Source organism: Typopeltis vanoorti, chromosome 23, assembly GCF_054136105.1.
Source record: "Typopeltis vanoorti isolate ZY-2024b chromosome 23, IOZ_Tvanoo_1.0, whole genome shotgun sequence".
Taxonomy (NCBI): Eukaryota; Metazoa; Arthropoda; class Arachnida; order Uropygi; family Thelyphonidae; genus Typopeltis; species Typopeltis vanoorti.
In genome coordinates, this window is record NC_143571.1 from 27105651 (window position 1) to 27127616 (window position 21966).

A 21966-nucleotide genomic window follows, 5' to 3' on the forward strand; every position below is an offset into this window, starting at 1 on the left:
GTGCAAAATCAGGGAAACTTGAACTATTAAGGAGGGAAGGAAGTGGATATGCAGACATCACTGAGGCAGTTGAGTGTAAGAATGCTTATAATGTGCCCAAGCCAGTACAAAGAACAAGAAATCAGAATGGGATAGTTAGTATAATGCATCAAGATAGGAGGTGGGGCAAATGGATCTCTGCATTTCATGTATACTAATGCCAGGAGTATTAGGAACAAGAAGGAAGAATTTTTGGCCTTGGTTGGCTCTTCCTGGCCACAGGTTATTGGCATTAGTGAAACATGGCTGACAGAAGATGATATAGTTAGTGGGATTGATGTGTAGGGTATAGTGTATTCAGGAGGGACAGAGAGAATAAAATGGGGGAGGAGTGTTATTGATGATAGCTGATGAACTGCAACCAAGGAGAACAGAAGTTGTATTGCAGGATAGTGAAAAGAGCTCATTTGAGATTATTTGGTGCGAGATCGAGACTAACGGAACAAAATGTACAGTTAGGTGCTGCTATAGACCAGGTGATGGAATAGATTATTATGGGGGATTTCAACTATGGTAATATTGATTGGAAAGAGGAGAGGACACATGTGAGGAAGGAAATGGATTTTATCCAATTACTGAGGGATAACTATCTGAGACAGCATGTAATGGAAAATACTAGGGGTTCGAGAGTGCTTGACCTAGTAATAGCATCTGAGAATTTGACTGTAATGAATATGACCATGTTGCCACCTATTGGTGAGAGTGATCATAGGGTCTTGACCTGGGAGGTAGCTAAATGTGTGAAATTTTTGAGTAAGACAAGGTGCATGTGGAATTACCATGCTGGCAAGTATGACAAGCTTAGGAGATTGCTTGGTTCAGTGCCATGGCATGTAAAACTGCAAGGGCTAGATGTTGATAGGACATGGGATATGGTTAAGGAGCATTTGCAGGAGGTTATGGCTGACTGTATACCTAGAGTCCGAATAGTAAATCAAGCAGAGGTTAAATGGATGAATAACACCATTAAACTTGAGTTGCAAAAAAAGAAACAACTGTGGAAGGAATTTAAAGAGAAAGGTGACCTGTAGGCACATGAACGGTATAAAGCGCAGGCCAGAAAGATAACGAGTGTGGTGAGAAAAGCAAAAACGGATTATGAAAGGAAATTAGCCATGCAAGCTAAAGAGAATCCCAAACAGTTCTTTCAATATGCTGCTAGTAAAAGAAAAACTGTACATGGCAGAATGATTTTAAGGAACGCCGATGGTAGGGAGGTCACTGAATCAGCCGATATAGTGGAATCACTGAGTCAGCACTTTGCAAGAGTATATCATCCAGGTGGTCACATTGAAGGAATGAAGGAACCATTAGTTTATATGGGAATTGTGGTGAATGAAGTGGAGGTGAATAGTTTATTACAAAACCTTAATGTGAATACATCAGTGGGATTGGTTGGTATATCAGCACGGGTCTTACGTGAAGCAGCTAAAGAATTGTCGGTGCCCTTGACTTTATTGTTTAATCTGAGTCTCGGGTCTGGTTTAGTCCCGAAGGAGCGGAAAGAAGAGAAAATAGTTCCACTGCATAAAGGAAGATCCAAGATTATTGTTGCAAATTACCGACCGATATCAGCATATCAGGAGTCGTTATCAAGGTCTTGGAAAAAGTAGTCAAGGAAAAAATACAGGAATGGATCGATGAAAATGAGATACTGTAAGGGGGAAAGCATGGTTTTGTGAAGGATAGATCATGTCTCAGTAAATTGCCCAGATTTTATAACACAATGACGGTTGAACTGGATAAGGGTAATGGTTTACAGTGATACTGCTGGACCTTAGCCAGGTCCAGCAGTATCACTGTGAACCCATTACCCTTACGCAGTTCAGCCGTCACTGTGTTATAAAACCTGGGCATGTTACTGAGGCATGATCTATCCTTCACAAATCCATGCTTTCCCATATACAGTATCTCTATTTTTGATACGGTTGATGGAGAGATACAAGAGAGTAGTTTACTCAGGAGTAGAGTCCAAAAGACAGCCTTGACTAATGGTGTCACAGGTTGTCTTTTGGTCAGCAGTGGTCCAAGAACAGGGTTCTGTTCTTGGACCACTGCTGTTTATTTTGTTCAATAATGATACAGGAAAGGATCTGAGAGGAACGGTTCATTTATTTGTTGATGATGCTAAGTTGGGTAGGACAATAGTGAATGCAGAAGATGTCAAAATTTTGCAGGATGATTTGGATAGATTGGTGGTCTGGGCTAAGGAGAATGGATGTCAATTTAATGTGGAAAAATGTAAGGTTATGCATTTTGGGGTGAAAAGATTAGCAGCAGTATATCACATTGGTGGAACTGTACTCCAGGAGATTGATGAGGTTTCCGCCGGTTATTAGTACTATTGTGGCTTCCTTAAATACACGATGCCTGTAGTCGTAGTGGATGGAGAGGTATATCCTGCTTATGTATTTTAGGTGTTCCATATAGTCTTGGGGTGACAGGATGTGAGGATTTTAGTGTTCTCTTCACTTCTTCTGGCCAATTGTTACAATTTCTGATTAGTTGGTTTGTTTCATTATGATTTTTAATTGTGGGGTCTCTGTCTAGGATTTTATAAGTTGAGGTGTCTGATAGTAATACGTTTAACTTATCATAATAATCTTTAGAGTTGAGGATAACTGTAGAATTTCCTTTATCAGCTTTTGTAATAATGATATCTTTATTTTTCTTCAAGTTGAGAATTGCCTTTCTATCATAAGGAGACGTGTTGAGAACAGGTTGTTTTGCTTTGGCTAGGATTATTGTACTTTTGAATCTAATAGTGTCGGCAACGTTTTTTGGTAGTGGATATAGGCCTTTTTCAATTCCACACATAAAATCCATTTTAGGAATGTTTTTGGGCGTAATCGCGAAATTAAAACCTTTTTTTAGAATATCAGATTCAATTCTTGTGAGGCTATGATTTGACAAATTGAAAATCACTTTGTCATCCGGGAGGTTGTTTTGTGTCCGATATTTTTTCTTGTAAAGTTCGTTGAATTTCCTAATTTGTTTATCCTTATAAAGTTTGAAAGTTTTTTCGATGACGACTACAGGCATCGTGTATTTAAGGAAGCCACAATAGTACTAATAACCGGTGGAAACCTCAACAGAAATCAGGGTGTAATTCTAAACAGTTCGTGGAAAAACTTGATCCTCTCTCTCAATCAATCTGAACTACAGCTAGCCAGTAATCACATTACAAGTCTACAACAAACACGCATGCGTGATAATGAATAAGAACAATAAGCCATCTCTGTCACGCGAAACGTGTAACCATAGATACTAGTTTGGTTTACAACGTTTTTTATGTTCCTTTTAATTTGCATTTACTAACTTTCATATCTCCGTAATGCCTTGAAAAAGCCAGACAGTTTGCTGGTGAAACTGGTAGGTTTTAATAAATGTTTATTGCAAAATACTGGTCTGTATTAATAAAATTGTATTTCTAAGTAGCTTAGAACTAGAACTTTGAAAAAAAAAAAAAAAAAAAAGCAAATGAAACAATTAAGGTTAGGTGATGCTAACCTTAATTGTGATACCCGTGTTGTAACAGCAAGTACAATTATCTGATACTATTAAAGTAGAAGAAACAAGTTCAAAAAAAAAAAAAAAAAAAAAACAGTAGGAAATATAATAGTTCATATTTGGAATTCGGGTTTACCTGGTGTGGAATTGAAAATGGAGGGGGGGAGAGGGGAATATTTCAGTAGCCTGCTGAAAGAAAATAAACATCATAGGAAGCATGTTTATGGCATCTGGGCTATGTTATCTATTACAATTTCTAAAGTCTGCAAGAGAACTTTTATCCACATACCAAAGGTCCTGTTCAGAGTTGTAAAATTCTCCCATTGAGGACGTAAAATAGCCACATGGGATGGCCTGGCAGGGATTTTATTTTCATTGCATATAACAGAGCCAGCTGTTGACTTTGAAGCCAACAACAGTTGTCTTCAAAGTCAACAGCTTTGTATTTATTTTGAGTTTTCATTGTATTGTATTGCTCACAGTTGAGAGAACCTTAGCTGGCACAGTGCCAAGAAGTGTCAATTCGTGTTGAAGGGGACAAAGGAATAAGGCAATGTACATGCTCATCGCAACATGTGAAATCATGTTTTATACATAAAATTTTCCAACTGTTATACAAGCAAAATAGTTACCACTTTCAAAACTACAATATTCATAAAAGAAAAGATAATTTTCAGACATGTAATAATAAACAATTCATCCCACAAGACAGACTGATTACCCTATTTTCGGAATGGATTCTCCTTCTCTGCAACATGCAGAAGTGTCAAGGAATCTCGCATCTGTGGTCGAACTATAGAAGCTCATGTTTCAGGAAGGCTTCTCTAATGAATACCTCCAACCAGACTAGATGATCACTAGCAGAATGATATTTTCAGAAGGCTGATCATGTTATATAAAAAGAGTTAATCATTTTTTCCTGAATCTTTAACAAGTAGCTGGTGAGAACAATTCAAGAGTAGTTATATGGAGATTTTGGATCCTTCCCTGGCTTTTTAAGGAAAGGCAATTAAAATTGCCTGTATTGCTGATGGAAGAAGAACTGATCATTGCAGAATCTAATTCTGTTAATGAGGAGAACATAAGCCAGTTAGCTTATTTAATATTCCATCATGATATCCATGATGGAGTGCAGGGTTGCCCATGTAGGAAAGTTTTCACTCCCAAATCAAATCTTATTACTTTCCCACTCGAAGAGTAGGAAAAGGAAGGGTTAGCAGATAGTTAAGTCTGGCAGTGAATTTTCAAGTAGACATATGGGAAAAAGATGATACTTTCTATGTTCAGGAGGGAGATATTATTGTTGTTGAGCATATGCTCAACTCTCCCTTTGATCTTTGTTTGAGCATTACCCCACAGAGTGTTGTGTTAGCTTAAAACACACATTAGAGTTGGACAGCAACTGCTCCCAAGTTTGTATTGAGTGAGACTTGCTGGAAGGGAGTATGGTTGCCTACAAGGATGGTAATTACTCAATGAGCAGAACCATCCCCCTGTCCTGTCTTACAAATGATGGCAGTATTTTGTAATATTGGCATTAGTTATGTTTCCTGCTGGCAGAAGCATATTGGTTTATACCTCGGCAAGAGGGACCTGATGTCATCAATGTTTTCAAATCCATTGTGAAATGTTTTCATTATTTCTTCTTGGTGGTATCATCTGACTTTCTCTGTTGAGTAGTTTTGTCGAAAGTTTTTTACCTTAGTTCTATTACACGTTAAAGACACCAAGAAATTATATACTTGGTTTTAATCCTTTACCCAAGGAAGCAAAACAATGTTTTGTGCATGAAATACATTCACATCTGAGCTACCTGTATATAGAGGCTAATGACTTCACATCACTTGCCTTAGTATGTATCCCATAATGCAAAGCACACATCCTTTCAGACATGTAAAATGCTATGCATAATGGGAAGGACCACTACCCAGACTGGTTTCGACCTTTATTGGGGTATCTCTCCCAGGCCTTGTTCTCATTGATGAGACCTCAATAAAGGTTGAAACCGGTCTGGGTAGTGGTCCTTCCCATTATGCATAGACTTTCACACGTCATTGATATTGGAAAGTGTGCAGTTACTTCATCCTTTCCAAATCCCAGTGATTACCTCAATACTGCATCAATCCTTTGTGCTTCTTCACAACCACTAAAATATGTACTCTGAACTTCAAATTTTTCTTTGCCATCAACCTAAGATCCCTTGCTTCATCTACTTCTAGTATAGCTCCACCAAGACAGTATGCAGTCTCCCATTAGCAGATCCTAGTATATTAAATGACATCCCCCCATTCATTTTTCTGCCTTTCCAGTTTGTTCAAATCCTCCTGAAGAGCCATAATGTCAGCACTACTGTTGCTATTAACCATTACAAACTTCATATCTGTAAACAACTGAATATCTCTCTGAAATCCATTGACAGTACTACTGATATAAAAGATGTGCAGTAATGGTCCCAGCATTGAACTCTGTGGGATTCCACTTGTAACTTTTTTGTTCCCAATACTGCTCTCCCAAATATAACCTTTTGATATCTATCAGAAAGTCAAGACAATTTCCAATGCACTCTGCTAGCCTGAGACTAAATCTATAATGTTGCAACTTAAAATCAAATTACCATATGGCACTATACTAAATGCAAAATCCAGTAAAAACCCATAACAGGCCTTTCCCTCATCTGTTACTCTTGTTACTTTATTACAAAAGGCAACTCTTTCTCTGAATGAGTTAACAGAAATTATCATTTCTGGCAAGAAGGCCTTAATTTCTCATTTCCCCAAAATTCTTGTTTACTTTCAAAGCTTCAGTTCAACCTTTCCACTAGTTGAAGAAAAAAAAAACCTCAGCTTATTGCAGGATTTGTATTCATGAAGAATACCATCTGCATTGTCAGCCTATCATAAAGCACATGATAAATAAAAAAACAACTATCAACAAATAATTCTGATTTCATAGTGGCCAACAGCAGAAAACTGTCCTCCTGTCTAAATGGCAGGAGGCAAGTTTTCTTCTTTCTATGCCTTCTGGTCCACTGTAAAGGCCTTCAAATGTATCTGCTTATCTGCACATCCCCCCCCCCCCCACCACCACCTCTAGACAGCAACCCAGGCATCACTCTTACTCCAAATCCTGCATAGATGACCAAGGCAAATCACCTCCTGCCATATAAGAAACTGAGCACCATATGCTTCCTGTGGATTTTTTGGCAAAAAAAAAAGCATCTAAAGAATACTAAATTAATACTTTAAAGCCAGAGATCTGGGGGTACTACTCAGCGCTTCCCAAACTGTGGGCCGTGGCCCCCTTGGGGGCCATAGGTTTTGTTGAGGGGGGCCATGAAATAATGAAAACAAATTTAAAATGTTTTAAGACTAAGTAGATTTTTTTTATTTTAAAAGAAATGTATTTAACTTTTATTATTTATTATTTCTTTTTTATTTTTTATATTTTAATGGAAAAATTCACACATTGGTGTTGGTTCACAAACTTTGCTTCCTGCGTATTTCGGCGCTTAATGAATATTAGTAAATATTGCTTTTTCATATGCTTCATTTCAAAGCAGTGGTTAATTGTATTTACTCCGAATGCTCTCCAGGAAAGCTCCAAATCTTCCTGTCCCTTTCATCATGCGTTCGTAATCAGGGACTGTTGATATTGACTTTATATACATATCAAAACTCGTTTTATATTATCACTGTCATCCGAGCTAGTTTTCTGTTACCAATAAAAGTTTCGCATATACTTCACACATGAAAAAAAGGTTAAACAAGTTCATGTGGGGAGACAGTAACTTGCTTGCAGTGGTAAACAACACCCTCCCTAACAGCCACCATACTGCAGAGGCAATAAAAACAAGTACTTTTATTATGCCAGTGAATAAGGTATGAGGAGTCTGTGTAATATATTTCTCAACAAATAGTGCAATTAGGACAACTGGGATAAAAACACACTAATTAATGAATCACATGTCCCCTCATACAGAAACTATGCTGTACAGACTGAAACAAAACCATATGTTGCATGGACAAACACAGTATCTAACTAAAAACTAATGTTATTAATTAGATGTGTGTGAGTTCGATTTCCAAAGGCAGCAATAAAATTCAACCGAACGTGTTAAAATTTGTAAAAGTGTTAAAACTAAGTAATATATATATATATAACGAATGTTATGGCAGTTTCACATATGGAATTCGGTTGAAGAGAGTTAGCATTTCAACTCAATTGTCAGCTATGCTTTTATCTTTTGTTAATACTGCACCAATCATATGCACGTTTTAATAACCTGCCTTAGCTGTCTGTTTCGCGTTAGGCTTAATTATCTTAAAGGGAGAAAAGTCACAAAAGAGAAAAATGTTCCTGGTCTGGGGATTCCCTTATTCAGGTAATATTCACTAATTTCATGTTTTTCATGTTATCAGTCTGTAGTGTGCCAGTATCGGTAAGTGGTGATATTATTTGATATATTCTACGTTAAAAAATTTAACCCTGAGATGGATAAGTGGCTGATAAAAAATAAAAAAAATTCCCTCGAACAATCAGAAGAAACAGAAACAGACTCAAAAAAAAGGACAGTATTTCATATTTTACCAGAACAGCTGGCATCGTCTTCAGAACCAAACGGTAAGAGGCAAAAAATGTAATATATACATTTGATTTTTACAATATTCGCAATGTATGTTTTGTATTGAATATAAATACAATAAATATTATAATAATATATCTCTCTGTTACGATATTTTTTCGAGGGGGCAGTGAAATATTTTAATTTTTGCAAAGGGGGCCCTGACATCCATTTGGGAAGCACTGTAGTAGTAGATAGATAAATTTGGAAGGCACATTGCTGAAGAGTAGCCAGGGTATCTCACAGGATTACTTGATCAATGAAGAACACACTAACAAACAGAGATAAGGGAGTTATTATTCCTCTTTATAAAGGCTTGATATGACCACATCTGGATTATGTGGTCAGGTCCAGATGTGGTCACTGGGGTTTCTTGGGGGATGAGGAAGTGGTGGAGAGAATCCAGAGGCAAGTATCCAAGATGGTGAGGGTCTGTGGATTGTAAAAGCTGGTTGATAGACAAAAAAAAAGGGCAGGGGTATGATATAAACATATAAGTTGCTTAAAGGATTTTATAAGATTCATGCAGGGAAAATGTTACTTGGCTAAATGGAACAGAACAAGAGGTCATCCCTGGAAGTTGGGTAAGAGTGTGGTTAGCAAGGGAATGAGAACTAGATTTTTTGATGGACAGCGGTGAATGAATGGAATGGGTTGCCTGAATCAGTTGCAAGTGCTTGCTAATGGTTTCAAGGAGAGGTACGATAGATATTGTGTGGACAGTTTGGGTCTCTCATGATGAGTCTTAGGACTTCAGAGGTGCCCATGCAATAATAATAATAAATAATTTAGATACTAAAATGTATTCTGGTCACAATGGCATCTCAATTTGTACTCAAACATTGTGCAACAGAGCTAATACCTATCCTACATTATCCCTACAATTTTATCTATACTAAGCTGGCACCTATCCTGATGTGTGAAAGCATACACATACCAAACTTATTCAAAAAAAAAAAAAGAAAGAAAAAAAAAAGGAGATAAAAGTTTGCCATCACACCACCATACTATTGCTATCACCTCAATCCCCTCCAACGTAATGGAAAAATCTAACAGATAAGCTTAGGTGCTGATGGTTATTCATGACTTATTTTTCATGGTATTAACAACACCACAAACACTTTTATCAACAAAGATGTTTTATTAATGCTTATATTTTGCTGATTTTCAACTCAGCATCATCAGAGCACAACACACTTGTAAACACGACAGTGAGTGAGTGAAACAATATAATTGCAAGAGACAAAAGATCTAAAGTCCTATTTTTGGCACCCTCTAACAAGAAAAAAAAAAAGAACAGCAGTTATCCAGAAGTTTTTCTTAGGATAACCGTCTCCCAAATTTTTGGCAAATGAATGCGACCATATTTGTTAAGGTTGGGAGAATTCTTCAAAGCCATTGCTGACTCAAAAAATAATCTTTCAAATCTATAACGACTCCTAAATAGCACATTCGTTTTCCTCCATCTAATCCCGTGTGAAGGAGTGTCCAAAGCGTGGTCTGCCAGTCCCAACTTGCCATAGTAATAGTAGCGAATGTATCTTTCATGTTCTTCCTGTTTGCCCATAATAGGCCAAGTCATAGTCACACGGAACTTCATACACTCCTGGGTGTGCTAAAGGGTGAAGTTTATCCTTAAGCGAGCAGATCAGAGTTGCCAGCTTGACATGAGGTTTGAAAGGGTGCGAAGGCCATGTTTCAACAATACTTTGGCTATCTTTTCCGATGTACCTCTGATATAGGGAATAGAAATGGCCATGTTGTATTCTTGTGTATTAGGCGAGGGAAGAGTAATGGGCCTATGTAGTATTTTATCTATTTTGCAGGGATTGTAGCCGTTCGCTAAGAACGTATGGCGCAGGTATTGGAGTTCAGTGGTCAGAGCTGTATCGTTAGAACAAATGGCTCTGGCTCTGTGTGTAAGTGTTTTTAAAATGCCGTACTGTTGGACTGGATGATGATGAGATTGTTTATGTAGGTATCTTCCTGTGTGTGTAGGCTTTCTGTAAATAGAAAAAGATAGTGATCCATCTGAAAGGCGGGTGACTAATGTGTCAAGAAATGATAAACAGTTATTTGATTCTTTTTCTACTGTGAAGTGAATTTTGGGGTGTTGGCTGTTTAGGTAGGTGACAAAAGCATCCAAAGTGTCTTGTCCATGGAGCCAGATGGAAAACACATCATTTACATAGCGTAACCACACTCGTGGCTTGTATGTAGCTGTGGTAAGTACTTTGTTTTCAAAGTGGTCCATGTAAAAATTTGCTAATGGGGGAGAGAGGGGGGAACCCATAGCATTACCATTAATCTGTTTGTAGAATTCCCCCCCCCCCCCACGTAAAGTAAGCTGCATTCATGGTAAATTGAAATAATTCAAAAATATCTGGGGGAAATTTAGACTTGATTAAATGAAGAGTGTCTATAAGTGGTACATTGGTAAATAAGGAGGTGACATCGAAACTAACCATTATGTCTGAATCTTTTAGGATTAGATTTTTAACCAGTGTTTTGAAATGGATTGAATTTTTTACAAAAGTAGAGGAGTTGCCAGTAAGGGGAGCAAGCGACTTGGCTAAATGCTGGGCCAGTTTATATGTGGGACTATCTATGCTATCAACTATGGGGTATAGTGGAATATTAGTTTTGTGGATTTTTGGTAATCCATAAATACGGGGTGGTTTAACATGAATTGGTTTTATTTTCCTGATGATTTCTTTGGGCCATGATGTCACTTTTTTCAGTAATTTTTGGACTTTTTTCTTTTGAGACATCGTAGGGTCTCGATGTATAATTTGATATGTGGAACTGTCACATATGAGATCTTGCATTTTTCTGTTATACTCTTCTTTATTCATGATAACTGTTGCATTTCCTTTATCGGCTTTTTGTAATAATAATATTTTTATTATTATATAACTTTTTTAGGGCAGTTATTTGCTTACGTGGCATATTGCTTTTTGGAGGCTTACCAAAAATTCACAAAACTAATATTCCCCTACGCCCCATAGTTGATAGCATAGATAGTCCCACATATAAACTGGCCCGGCATTTAGCCAAGTCTAAAGTCTAAAGGTCTACAGGATCTCAATATCATCCTTCAGTAAAGTGAGAATAACCTGGTCACTTTCTGTACTGCTAAAACACAGCCTTGTCTTTTCTCTTGCCAAAGAGATCTCAACTTACCTACTCTTTCTCTTGGTAATACATATATCACCAGGCCTGGATGAGATCTCTCTTCTCCCTCCCTCCTCTGGAGTGACACTTATCTCCAGCCTCTCGTAACACAAACATATCACATCAACAGCTACCTCAGCCACTAAAAAATTATGGAACATTCTTTTACACTCTTCCACTCCAGACACTACTTTTTACCCATCTAATTACTAACTCTATATAAATCCAAAACCCTCTAAAAATTCTAGCGCTGTCTAGAGGAGAAGTAATTTAGCTGATAGATAACCGTCTTCCTCAGTAACTCTCTTCAACTTGTATCTCACAGATGTGCTGTTTCAGCTCTGTGATTTTTCTACAGGTACTTCCACAGACACTGCTCCACTGAGCTAGCAATCGTCATTTGACTTTCTGTTGAACCAACTAAAACAAGAGCATAAGCTTCCGAAAGGAAGCTTTATGCTCTTCTGGAAAAGCCTTCTTCACAGAGTGTTCCCCACCAACAACAATCTCAAACTCTTCAAGAAAATTGCCAAAAGATTTCTTTTCCCCAGTCCTCTCCTGCATTCCACACAGAGTATTGATGTGTTATAGATTCTACTACCGCTCATGTATGAGACTGATATAAAAAATCACTGAAATAAGAACATCCCTTAACTCCATGCTGGCTTTCATAAATAATATTACCCTCGATGCCAAATTCTATATTATTATTATTATTATTCAGACCTCCATGGTGTCAAAAGACTTATCATGGGAGGTCCTTCCTAGGAAACACAAAGTCTATCATACCACTCCTTGAACTCAGTGAGTGTTCTTGCTCTCACCACTCTATCAGGCAATGCATTCCATGGTTCAAACACCCACCATGCAAAGAAACCACTGCTTACCCTCTTGCTCTCGTAACTTCCAGGGATGGCCCCTTGTCATTGCTCCTTCCCACTGTTCCACCCAGCGAAAGAATTTGTGGGAGAATTAATTTGAAAAAACCTGTTTTTTTATATAATATATATACATCAGTTTAAAAGTCTCCATCATATCACCTCTCCTACTTCTATCTACCAAACTCTCAGTCCACATTCCCTCAGCCGATCCTCATAACTAACATTGTATAGTCCTGAAACCATCTTTGTTATCTGCCTGTATACTACCCTTTCCACAGTTGATTTATCCCCTTCAAATCCTCACAGGGCTCAGTACTGGGACCTGTACTGTTTAATCTTTATCAATTAACCTTTAACCACAAATAGCTTTGCAAAATCCCAAAAAATGGTAGTATATGCCTTTCCCTCATCAAATGCTCTTGTCACTTTATTATAAAAGGCAATCATATTACTAAAGCAAGAGAACCCCTTGACTCTCACAGATAACATTAACCTCATCTGCCCAATGCTGTATACGGTCCCTCAATAATTTCTTCAAGGTATTAACAACTACTGATGAAACACAAACTGGTCTATAATTAGACACTTCCAGTCTGCTACCACCCTTATGCAATGACACTATCTTACCTTCCTTCCATTCCTTGGGTACTTTTCCCATAGCCAGACTTTCATTGAAAAGCAAGGTCAACGGAGCTGTCTGTTCTTTAGCACATTCTCTCAAAACCCATGGTGAAATACCATCCAGTCCCACAGCTTTACGGACATCCAGAGTACTCAGTATTTGGAACACACACGCACTCTCCTATTGCACCTCTAAACCTCGAACCTCCTCTATCCTTCAAGTATTAAAACTTACTTATACAGGATGAAATACTCCAATAAAGTGTTCATTGAATAACTCCACTATGTCCTCTGCATCAGTCACTCTATTCCCATTTTTATTCCACAATGTCATTCTTCCATAATCATTTCTCCTCCTACTGGCCACATAGGTAAAATTTCCCTAGGATTTTCTTTGGATCTTAGTGCCAATCTCTTCTCATATTACAGTTTCGCCTTCCTTACTATACTAGTCACTCTCCTGGCCTGAGTCTTATATTCTTCATGCATCTGCTCTCCTCCTGTCTCCTTATATCTCTTCCATAACCTCTTTTTCACCTGCAGTTCCTGTTTGATATTATTTGTCATCCACTATACACCAAATGGTGTCCTCTTCACTCATGGAATACAGCTTATTATTGCTGCTAACAAATATTCCTTCACAATTTTCCAAGCACTAATGATATCTCCAATGAACTGCCCCAAGTTGATATCTAAGACTATTATAATCACCCGCCTTATAATTCCACATATGTTCCCTTTTCTTTGATACTCCTGAATGTCTATTCATCTTCCAAGTCAAAACCACATGGTCACTCTCTCTAACTGGGGAGAGAGAGATGTCATCTCGGTTATTATCGGCTCTTTTTGGTCACAGCATCAGATGCTATGACCAAACGTATTCACTATGCAAACAATATTCACACTGCCTCTCAAGTCATTTGTGCCCACCATCACAATTATCTCATCAATCCTTTAACCCCGTTTAATTGCCATAGCCACACTTTCTATTGTTACTCCAGGCAAACATTCCTCTAGCATCCTATCTTGCACACACCATGGATCATCGAGTCTTCATACATTACACCTCTTACCACTCTGTTCCTTGATCGCTCACCTGCAACCCTCACTGTCTCTCTCTCTCTCTCTCTCTCTGTCTTCTAACCCGTTCTGTGTTCCCTACTTTCCTGGCATCACTCTATCCCTGGTTCCAGCACTCCCTCACATTCTTCTCATTCCCTCTCTCTGACTGTTTCTATTCTCTCCACTTCTATCATTCCCATAACTCTATCTCACTCCTACTCTGATTTGCCTTGCATTCATCTCTTCCATTCGCCTAATCTTATCTTGCACACTTCTCATCTCATTCCTGAGACATTCCACCTCAGCTCATCGCTCTCTCTCTCTCTCTCTCTCTCTGCAAGTTAGCCACTCTTGCTTGCCATTCATCCTCCCAATTAAGACCATCTCCGAAAACTTCACAATCATTCAAACTTTCCACACTCGCCACTCTTATTTTTTTTCATCGATATTTCACTTGTTATTCTCGCCCTGTAATACACTACTCATATCTCTAGGTTGAGATTCTCCTGTCCCTGATTCAACAAGGTTAGTTATGGTAATATCTAACTCACTAAGTTCTCATCTGCTGCTAACTCCCATTGGCTACAATTTGCACATACATGTACTCCCCATTCTCTCACCTGCCACATGTCCAACTGTCGGGATGCATACATACCACAAGCACTGCATGCCACAAAATCTGTAGTATGTTATGTAAAATATAGTCCTTAAATGGGGAAGGACTTGGTGACATGCCATTTGTAATTGGAGATGCAGCTGCCGCCATCATTCGAATAGTGCTGAGGAACTACTACAACTAAACACTTTACTGTGTTATGTGCTCTACTGTAAACTAATTTACTTATGTGAATACCTATCTTCTTCTTCTTCTCTTCCACTGCATCCGATTCTGACCTCGCCTTCTCGATAACCCAAAAATAACATAATATAAACAACAACTAAACTCCAAAAGCAGCACCACTGAAGGATACTTGTATTACTGAAAAAAATATAGCACAATTCACGACAGAAGTCACACTATACACCGATTAAAAACACTTTTTTTTTAGCACAGCTCAAATCCACCGCCATGTTCTTCAGAAACTCTTGTGAGATCTTAGAATTTTTCTTAAATCTTAACAAGAGTAGGAGAAATACAACCAGTGTATAGTTTGATATTTCCATTTTAAAGCCACTCTTATGCACTATTTTCTTCCCTTCCACCCTTTAGGAACTTGCCCACTGCCAGTCGTTCAATAAACAGCCAGGTCAATTTTATGGTTAATTCCTCAGCCACTCCCTTAAAACACACGGTGAAATCCCATCTAGTTGCACCCTGTTACTGACAAGTAGAGTACTCAGCATTAAGAATACATCCAATTTAAATAACACTGGTCTTATCAGGATGAAACACACTAATAATGTGATCATTAAACAGCTCTATGACATTATCTGCATTGCACATCATCTGACTACCATTTCCATCCATCAAGATCATTCATTCGCAATCATATCTCCTCCTAGTGGCCATATAACAAAGGAATCCTCAAGTTTTCATTGGATCACAGTAGTCACCTTTCATATTCAAATTTTTGCATCTTACTATGCTAGTTACCTTCCTAGCTTGAGCCTTATATCCCCCATGCAACTGTTCTCCACCCAGTGGTGCACCCAGGAAGGGGGCCAAGGGCCCTCCCCCCCCAAAGAAAAAGGAAAAAACACTTTTTCCAAAACTCTTTTCCTAATTAAAATTATTATTTTTTTATTTATATTGTGTCATGTCTCCTATTTCTATGCTACTTATGAATTAGTGGTCACATACCCTATAGCTCTCTGGATCACAGCCACTGTTGAATGCGAGGCGAACGAAGTATTGCTCTGTCGGACCGAGTGCTACTTCGTTTGTCCGAGCCAGGGCTTCGTTTGCCCCCAAAAGAAAAAGGAAAAAACACTTTTTCCAAAAATCTTTTCCTAATTCAAATTATTTTTTAAAATTTATATTGTGTTGTGTCTTCTATTTCAATACTACTTATGAATTAATGGTCACATAAGGTGGGAATAACCTATAGCTCTCGGGATCACGGCCACTGATGAATGTGAAGCAAATGAAGATCATTGGCATCATGTATTGGCGATCACTGCAGATGCTCAGTCATAGGTCGTATGCAATGCGTAGTGTGTATTCTCAAATCGTATACTTAACCCCCCACCCCCAAGATTAAATCCTGAGTGCGCCACTGTCTCCACCTTTCTTTGCATGCCTTCCATAACTTTTTTCCCCCATCTGCAATTCCTGTTTGAATTCCCTAGTCATCCATTTTATTTCGAATCACCTCATTTTTTTTAATTAAGATATGGCCATAACTATAATATTTCTTAACTAAGGCCATGCACTCTGATCTTTCTACCTTTAAATTTTTCCAACCATCCAAGCTGATTTGGGACAGTACAATGTTTGGAAAAATCCTTATACTACATTATTAGCATTGTACTCTTATAATCACCAACCTTATATCCTTGATCCTTAATCACCAACCCTTCCTCCTTGATGCTTCTGTATACCTATTCATTCTCCAAGATAAGGCTACATAGTTACTCTCACTAGTAGGGGGGTACAAGTCTGACATTTCAGTCATGAGAATATTCTCTGATGCTATAACCAAACCCAAAACTCTTGATCACTGTATTCCCTCCAGTACATGCTGTCTAAGATATTTGTCTCTCAAGAATTCCAGAAATTCATTTACCTTATTACTTAATACTCTTTCCTCTGCCAAATTCATATTTCTGTGGTTCAGGTACATCACACTTGTTCATTTTGCACTTGCCAAATTAATTTACCTAAACATTTCCTGCTCATTGCCTTCTATATTCTCCAAGCTTATAGCACCATCTCACTAAATATCCTATCCATCTCTACCTCATGCCATTTCCTTCCTGATTCTTTACCCTGAGAGATGGCACAACTCAACACTTACCATAAGTAACATTCCATCATCCTTACCTTCCCTATTCTGGAGAGGTTCTTCATATATGGTTCATATACAAGGAGTTTTTCTGTTTCTCGTTATACTATACCTATACTATAAGGGTATAATATGCTATACCCTTCGATTTCTATCATTTTCTGTAGATCAGTTTAAATGATACCAATAATCTTCTGATTTTTACCAACAGAGGGCAAAGAAGTAGGTTGCTAATGTGAGGCATAATAAAAAAAGATAAGTTTTCATATTATGAGATCAAACAATTTAAGTTTGATTGTTTTGAATTGTGTAGTTGTTTTGGATAAGTCTTTTGACTACTATATCTTGTGATCAGTTTTGCTCATTGTATCCATTATGGTAAGCAATAAAGCTCATTTCACTAACATATCTTCACCCAAGCCCCTGTTTAAGGACTAGTGAAGAATATCTGAATAATATTGTAATGGTTTGAGTTCAGGATACCTTTTGAAGAATAATATAAGGAACTTATATATATATATATATATATATATATATATATATATATATATATATATAAGTTCCTTTGAAGAATAATATAAGTTCCTTATATTATTCTTCAAAAGGTATCCTGAACTCAAACCATTACAATATTATTCAGATATTCTTCACTAGTCCTTAATATATATATACAGTATATATATATATATATATATATATATATATATATATATATATATATATATATATATATATATATACAGTTAGAAGTATCTTTTTAGAAGACTGAAATATAAGATCTGATGATGCTGGAGTGCAGACAGACTGATAACAAATTAATTTGGAAGAAATTGTTGACAAAAAGTTGGTAATAATGTAAACTTTTCACTGTACTGTTATACGTCCCTGAGAGTACGTATAAGGTATTTACTATTACTATTATTACTTGACACCTCCAAGGAGTCCAAAGGCTCATTGAGGGAGGGCAACTACTCTACAACTCTCTGTCTCCACCAACTCAGTCTCCACTCAATCCACCAACTACAGCAAACTGCATCATCTACACTAATACCATCTACTGTCCACCATCATCACTAATATTTTCAGAGACAATCACAAACATCCATGCCCATAGCGGGATTTGAACCCACAATCTTTTGGCTGGAGAGCAGATGCGCTAACCACTCGGCCAACCAGGCTGATGATGAAACTTTAAAAAACTGAAAGGTTTGAAACAGCCTGTGCACTATTAATCAAACAACCAAATGAAAAAGGCATTGTTTATATACTTCAAGGTATACCCTGCAGGTGGGGAAAGGCTAAATTTAATGGCAAGGTTTCAAAAGATTCTGTGTATAAATCAGCAACAAGAGTAAAAGCAGGAAGTTCATTGCTACATCTACAATTATTTGTTAACACTTTGAGCAGTAAAGCAGTACATATATGTGTGTGTGTGTGTCACCATGCTTGTATCCCAAAAACAGTATCAAAAGATACATGTCAATACTGCTTTTGTTGCTGTCATTACTAAAAATTTAAACTGGTTTTTGGTTTTTTTCAAGGAAGCACTTTAATCTCTTGGCAATCTTCCCAGTTTTTTTTTTCCTAGGTAATTATATGCCATAAAAAGGTGAGATATGTATTTTTAATTCACTGATCAAAAGGCTAAAGTGATGGCTGCTCCATCTAAAACACCACAATATAAGCCAGTGCTTAAAGAATTCATAAATGTCAGAGGGTAATATTTTGGAAAGGAGCTCTAATGTATCTCTCTTGAAACATTTAAAAAGGGACAACACATCAAACTTATGAAGCAACTATTCTCCTTTAATTGAAGATTCTGTTTAATGGTTTTACAGTGTGTCTATGCTCACCAACCAAGGCTGTGGGTCTGAATCCTGTCACAGGCATGGATATTTTGTGTATGTCTTTAAGGTGATAGATGATTTTCATTGCCTGGTATTGAAACTACCATCACCCCTTAGTGAAACTCTGAAGTGGCTTAAACAACATTTTCTGACCTTTAGAAGAGCCCAGTTCGCAGATAATCTAACTCTTCATTCACCCAGAGTATCAATGCTAACACACTATGGGTTTACAACCTCCCCCTCCTCCCACAGTAACCATTCACATTAAAAATAGAATAAATAAGGCCAACACTATTGTTTAAATTATTTGTTAATGATTTTCATGTAGACTGACAAGAGATATTCAATTGTCTGTTGATAAATGCAAAGTTGGAAATAGTTATAAGATATGATACAAACTAAAGCTGGGAAGATTTTACGTAGGATAGTAGCTTCAATGGGTAAGTAGAGCTGCTGTTTCACTCTTGCTAAGTTGAACATTTTATATTTTGGAGCAGAGAAGTGAAAAGACTGTATTGGTGTAGCTACTCCATGTAGATGAGATTAAGATCTTGGGATGATGATTAACAGAAACTCTGAAGTTCCAAGGACATGCTATAAGTCCTGAAGACAATACTGTATACTGCTAGCATGATAAGGGGGAGACAAACAAAAATAAGGAAGGTGATGATACAACACCCCAATCAGATCATAAATGCATTACGGTGTTTGAATTTGGTCACCTAATTTCTATAGTAGTCTTCATCCTAGGGTGATATGAGGACTCTGGAATTGTAGCTGTAAAGAGAGGTTGAGAAAATTTTCATTGAAGAACTGGTGGATAGACAGAGAAGAGCTGATATGGCAGAGACATTTAAATTGTTGTGGGATTTCCTAATCAGTGCAGAAAAGATAATTCATAGAATGGAGTGAGAGAAGGAAAGAATGAGAGACCATCCATGGAAGTTGTACATGAGTAAGAGGAACAAGGAGCATGCTTTTTACCTGAGGGAAGGAATTGTAGCCGCAGTGCCAGAAAATGTTCAGAATGTGAAAACTGAATGACAAAACCTATGCTATACGAAGCTACAGGGTGCACATGACCTTCCTCATCAGCTCTCCAAATTCCCAGGGTTTGTTAGTAATAATAATAATACTATAATGAGTCTATTATTCTGGAAGGAATTGCAGGATGTTATAATGGGTAACTTTAGCTGGACAGTAGTTTTTAGAATGGTAAGTTTGGGATAACCTTCTGTATTCTTTGTATTTTGCATCTTAAAAATTCCTTTTTTTTAAAGTTATCCTAAAAATGTCAGAAAATATAAACAAGATATAAATAATATTGAATGTTTATATTTTTTTCTGCAAAATTTTTTTTTTAAATTGAATCTCACATTTTTATCTACTTTTTGATAATTCTCTCAAGAACTGCATTATACATATAATCTCATATATTTAGAACAATCAACAATCAAGAGAATTGTTTTCTGAATAATTCGTTCAGTTATAAGGTAATTTTTATTCATTGCTTTTATTTTCTCTATACTTATACACAATTTTTTGGTTCTACTTTCATCTGTTTTATTGGAAATTTAAAAAAAATTAATAAATAACTAACATTATATCTATAAGACTATAATAACATTTTAACACTTTTAAACAACCTGGTGTGAAAGATGATTTGACTTCATTTTTTTAAATATATCTTCCTTCTCTTTCTTTAGTTCCTGGATCATTTCATTCTTTTTTTCTGAAAGAAAAAAAATGTTATTACAGAAAAAAAAATTATATCATAGTTAATCAAATTTAAATCTAAATATATTTCTATATTTCATCATCATCTTCCTCAACATCAGTGGTTCTAACAGGCACTTACATACCCACAACTTTTCAAGTATCCTTGGTTTTCATAACTTGAGTATAAGGTGGTTAGTCCTATGTGTGTTCTACTAGCTGGTTTGGCCTGGTTGCAGGAGGAAAAATCTGCTACCTCTATATGAGACCATTTCTATATTTCAATAATCTTTATAAATTAGAGTAACCATCATTCTGTGCAGTGTTTTTATAAAATATCTTTACAAGTATGAATCAATATTTAAATTTCTTGACACAAAATAAAATAAACAACAAATTACAAGATAACCACAGTAATTAACTTTAATGAAAGTACAGATATTTTGTACTGAAAATAAAAGTACATCGTCAGTGTGTAGAAACAAGCAAACCAAAGAGCAAGAATATAAGCTACATACTACATACAATAGGTTTGCCAATTAAAAACAGTTGGCCATGAGCTAGAAATTAATATTAACATGTTTGTGTCAGGAAATGTTTCGCACATTTATCATATCCATGGGACTTCTCATTACCGTTTGTGTGCAGCATCCGCATCGGGTGGGCAGGCTCACTGTCACAAATTTTGTACAGCATGTTAGTTAGAACTCTTTTGTTAGAATTTTATTTTAAGTTAGCATTTGTGATCTGTCTTAATGACATCAAAAATTTCAAATGCAATCAAACATTTATTTCATGTAATTGAAAATTTGGACAAATATTAAGACAATTGTTTTTAGTTAGATACTATGTTTGGCGATACAACAAACAGTTCTGCTTGAGTCTATGCAGCATAGTTTCTGTGGAGGGGAGGGGGGAGCATGTTTCATTAAATAGTGCCATTTTCCCCCAGTTGTCTCTAAATGCACTATTTGTTGACATATATATTACAGAGACTGCAAATGTCTCTGTATCATATTCAGCGATACAATAAAACTAGATGTTTTTCTTGCATCTGCAGTACCAGTGGCTGTTGGGGAGAGCATGTTGTTCACTATATAGAGAGAGCTGCTTCCAATCTTTGGACAGTATACACATAGGGAGTAAAAATTTGTGTTCCTAACTCAAAATGAATCCTTCTATATTCTATAAGAAGATTGCATCTGATGAAAGCCAACAAACTAGAAACATATGTGGGAAATCAACATGTTCTAGTAATGAATTTCCTGAGGCTGCTGTCAAAAAAAAATATGATGAATCTGATGAGGTTCGAATTTTCGAAGATGTTGTGAACAATTCAGATGATGATTTCAATTGGGTGTTGTATTTACAGAGTAGTCTGAACAAGGAAGATATTTCACAAAGTAAGGTTTCTGAATTTTTAGCTTCAAACAAATGGAATCCGGTAAGTAATATGGCAGTACCAGTTTGGGAGTACAGTAGAGAAGATGAGCTACTTTTACCACTCAGTGTGGAAAATCCATCTGCAGTGTAATATGCATTTCCAACTG

At 36.9% G+C, this 21966-nt stretch overlaps 1 protein-coding gene across 1 annotated transcript in view; it reads right to left on the reverse strand.

Annotated features, from left to right (window-relative positions):
- The window catches only part of LOC150093710 (centrosomal protein of 290 kDa-like), a 400621-nt gene that overhangs the window by 247418 nt on the left and 131237 nt on the right, over positions 1–21966 (reverse strand). The window contains exon 9 of the mRNA XM_090412504.1: positions 20347–20432. Coding sequence (XP_090268630.1) covers positions 20347–20432 — 86 coding nt within the window. The remainder of the gene's footprint in view (positions 1–20346; positions 20433–21966) is intronic.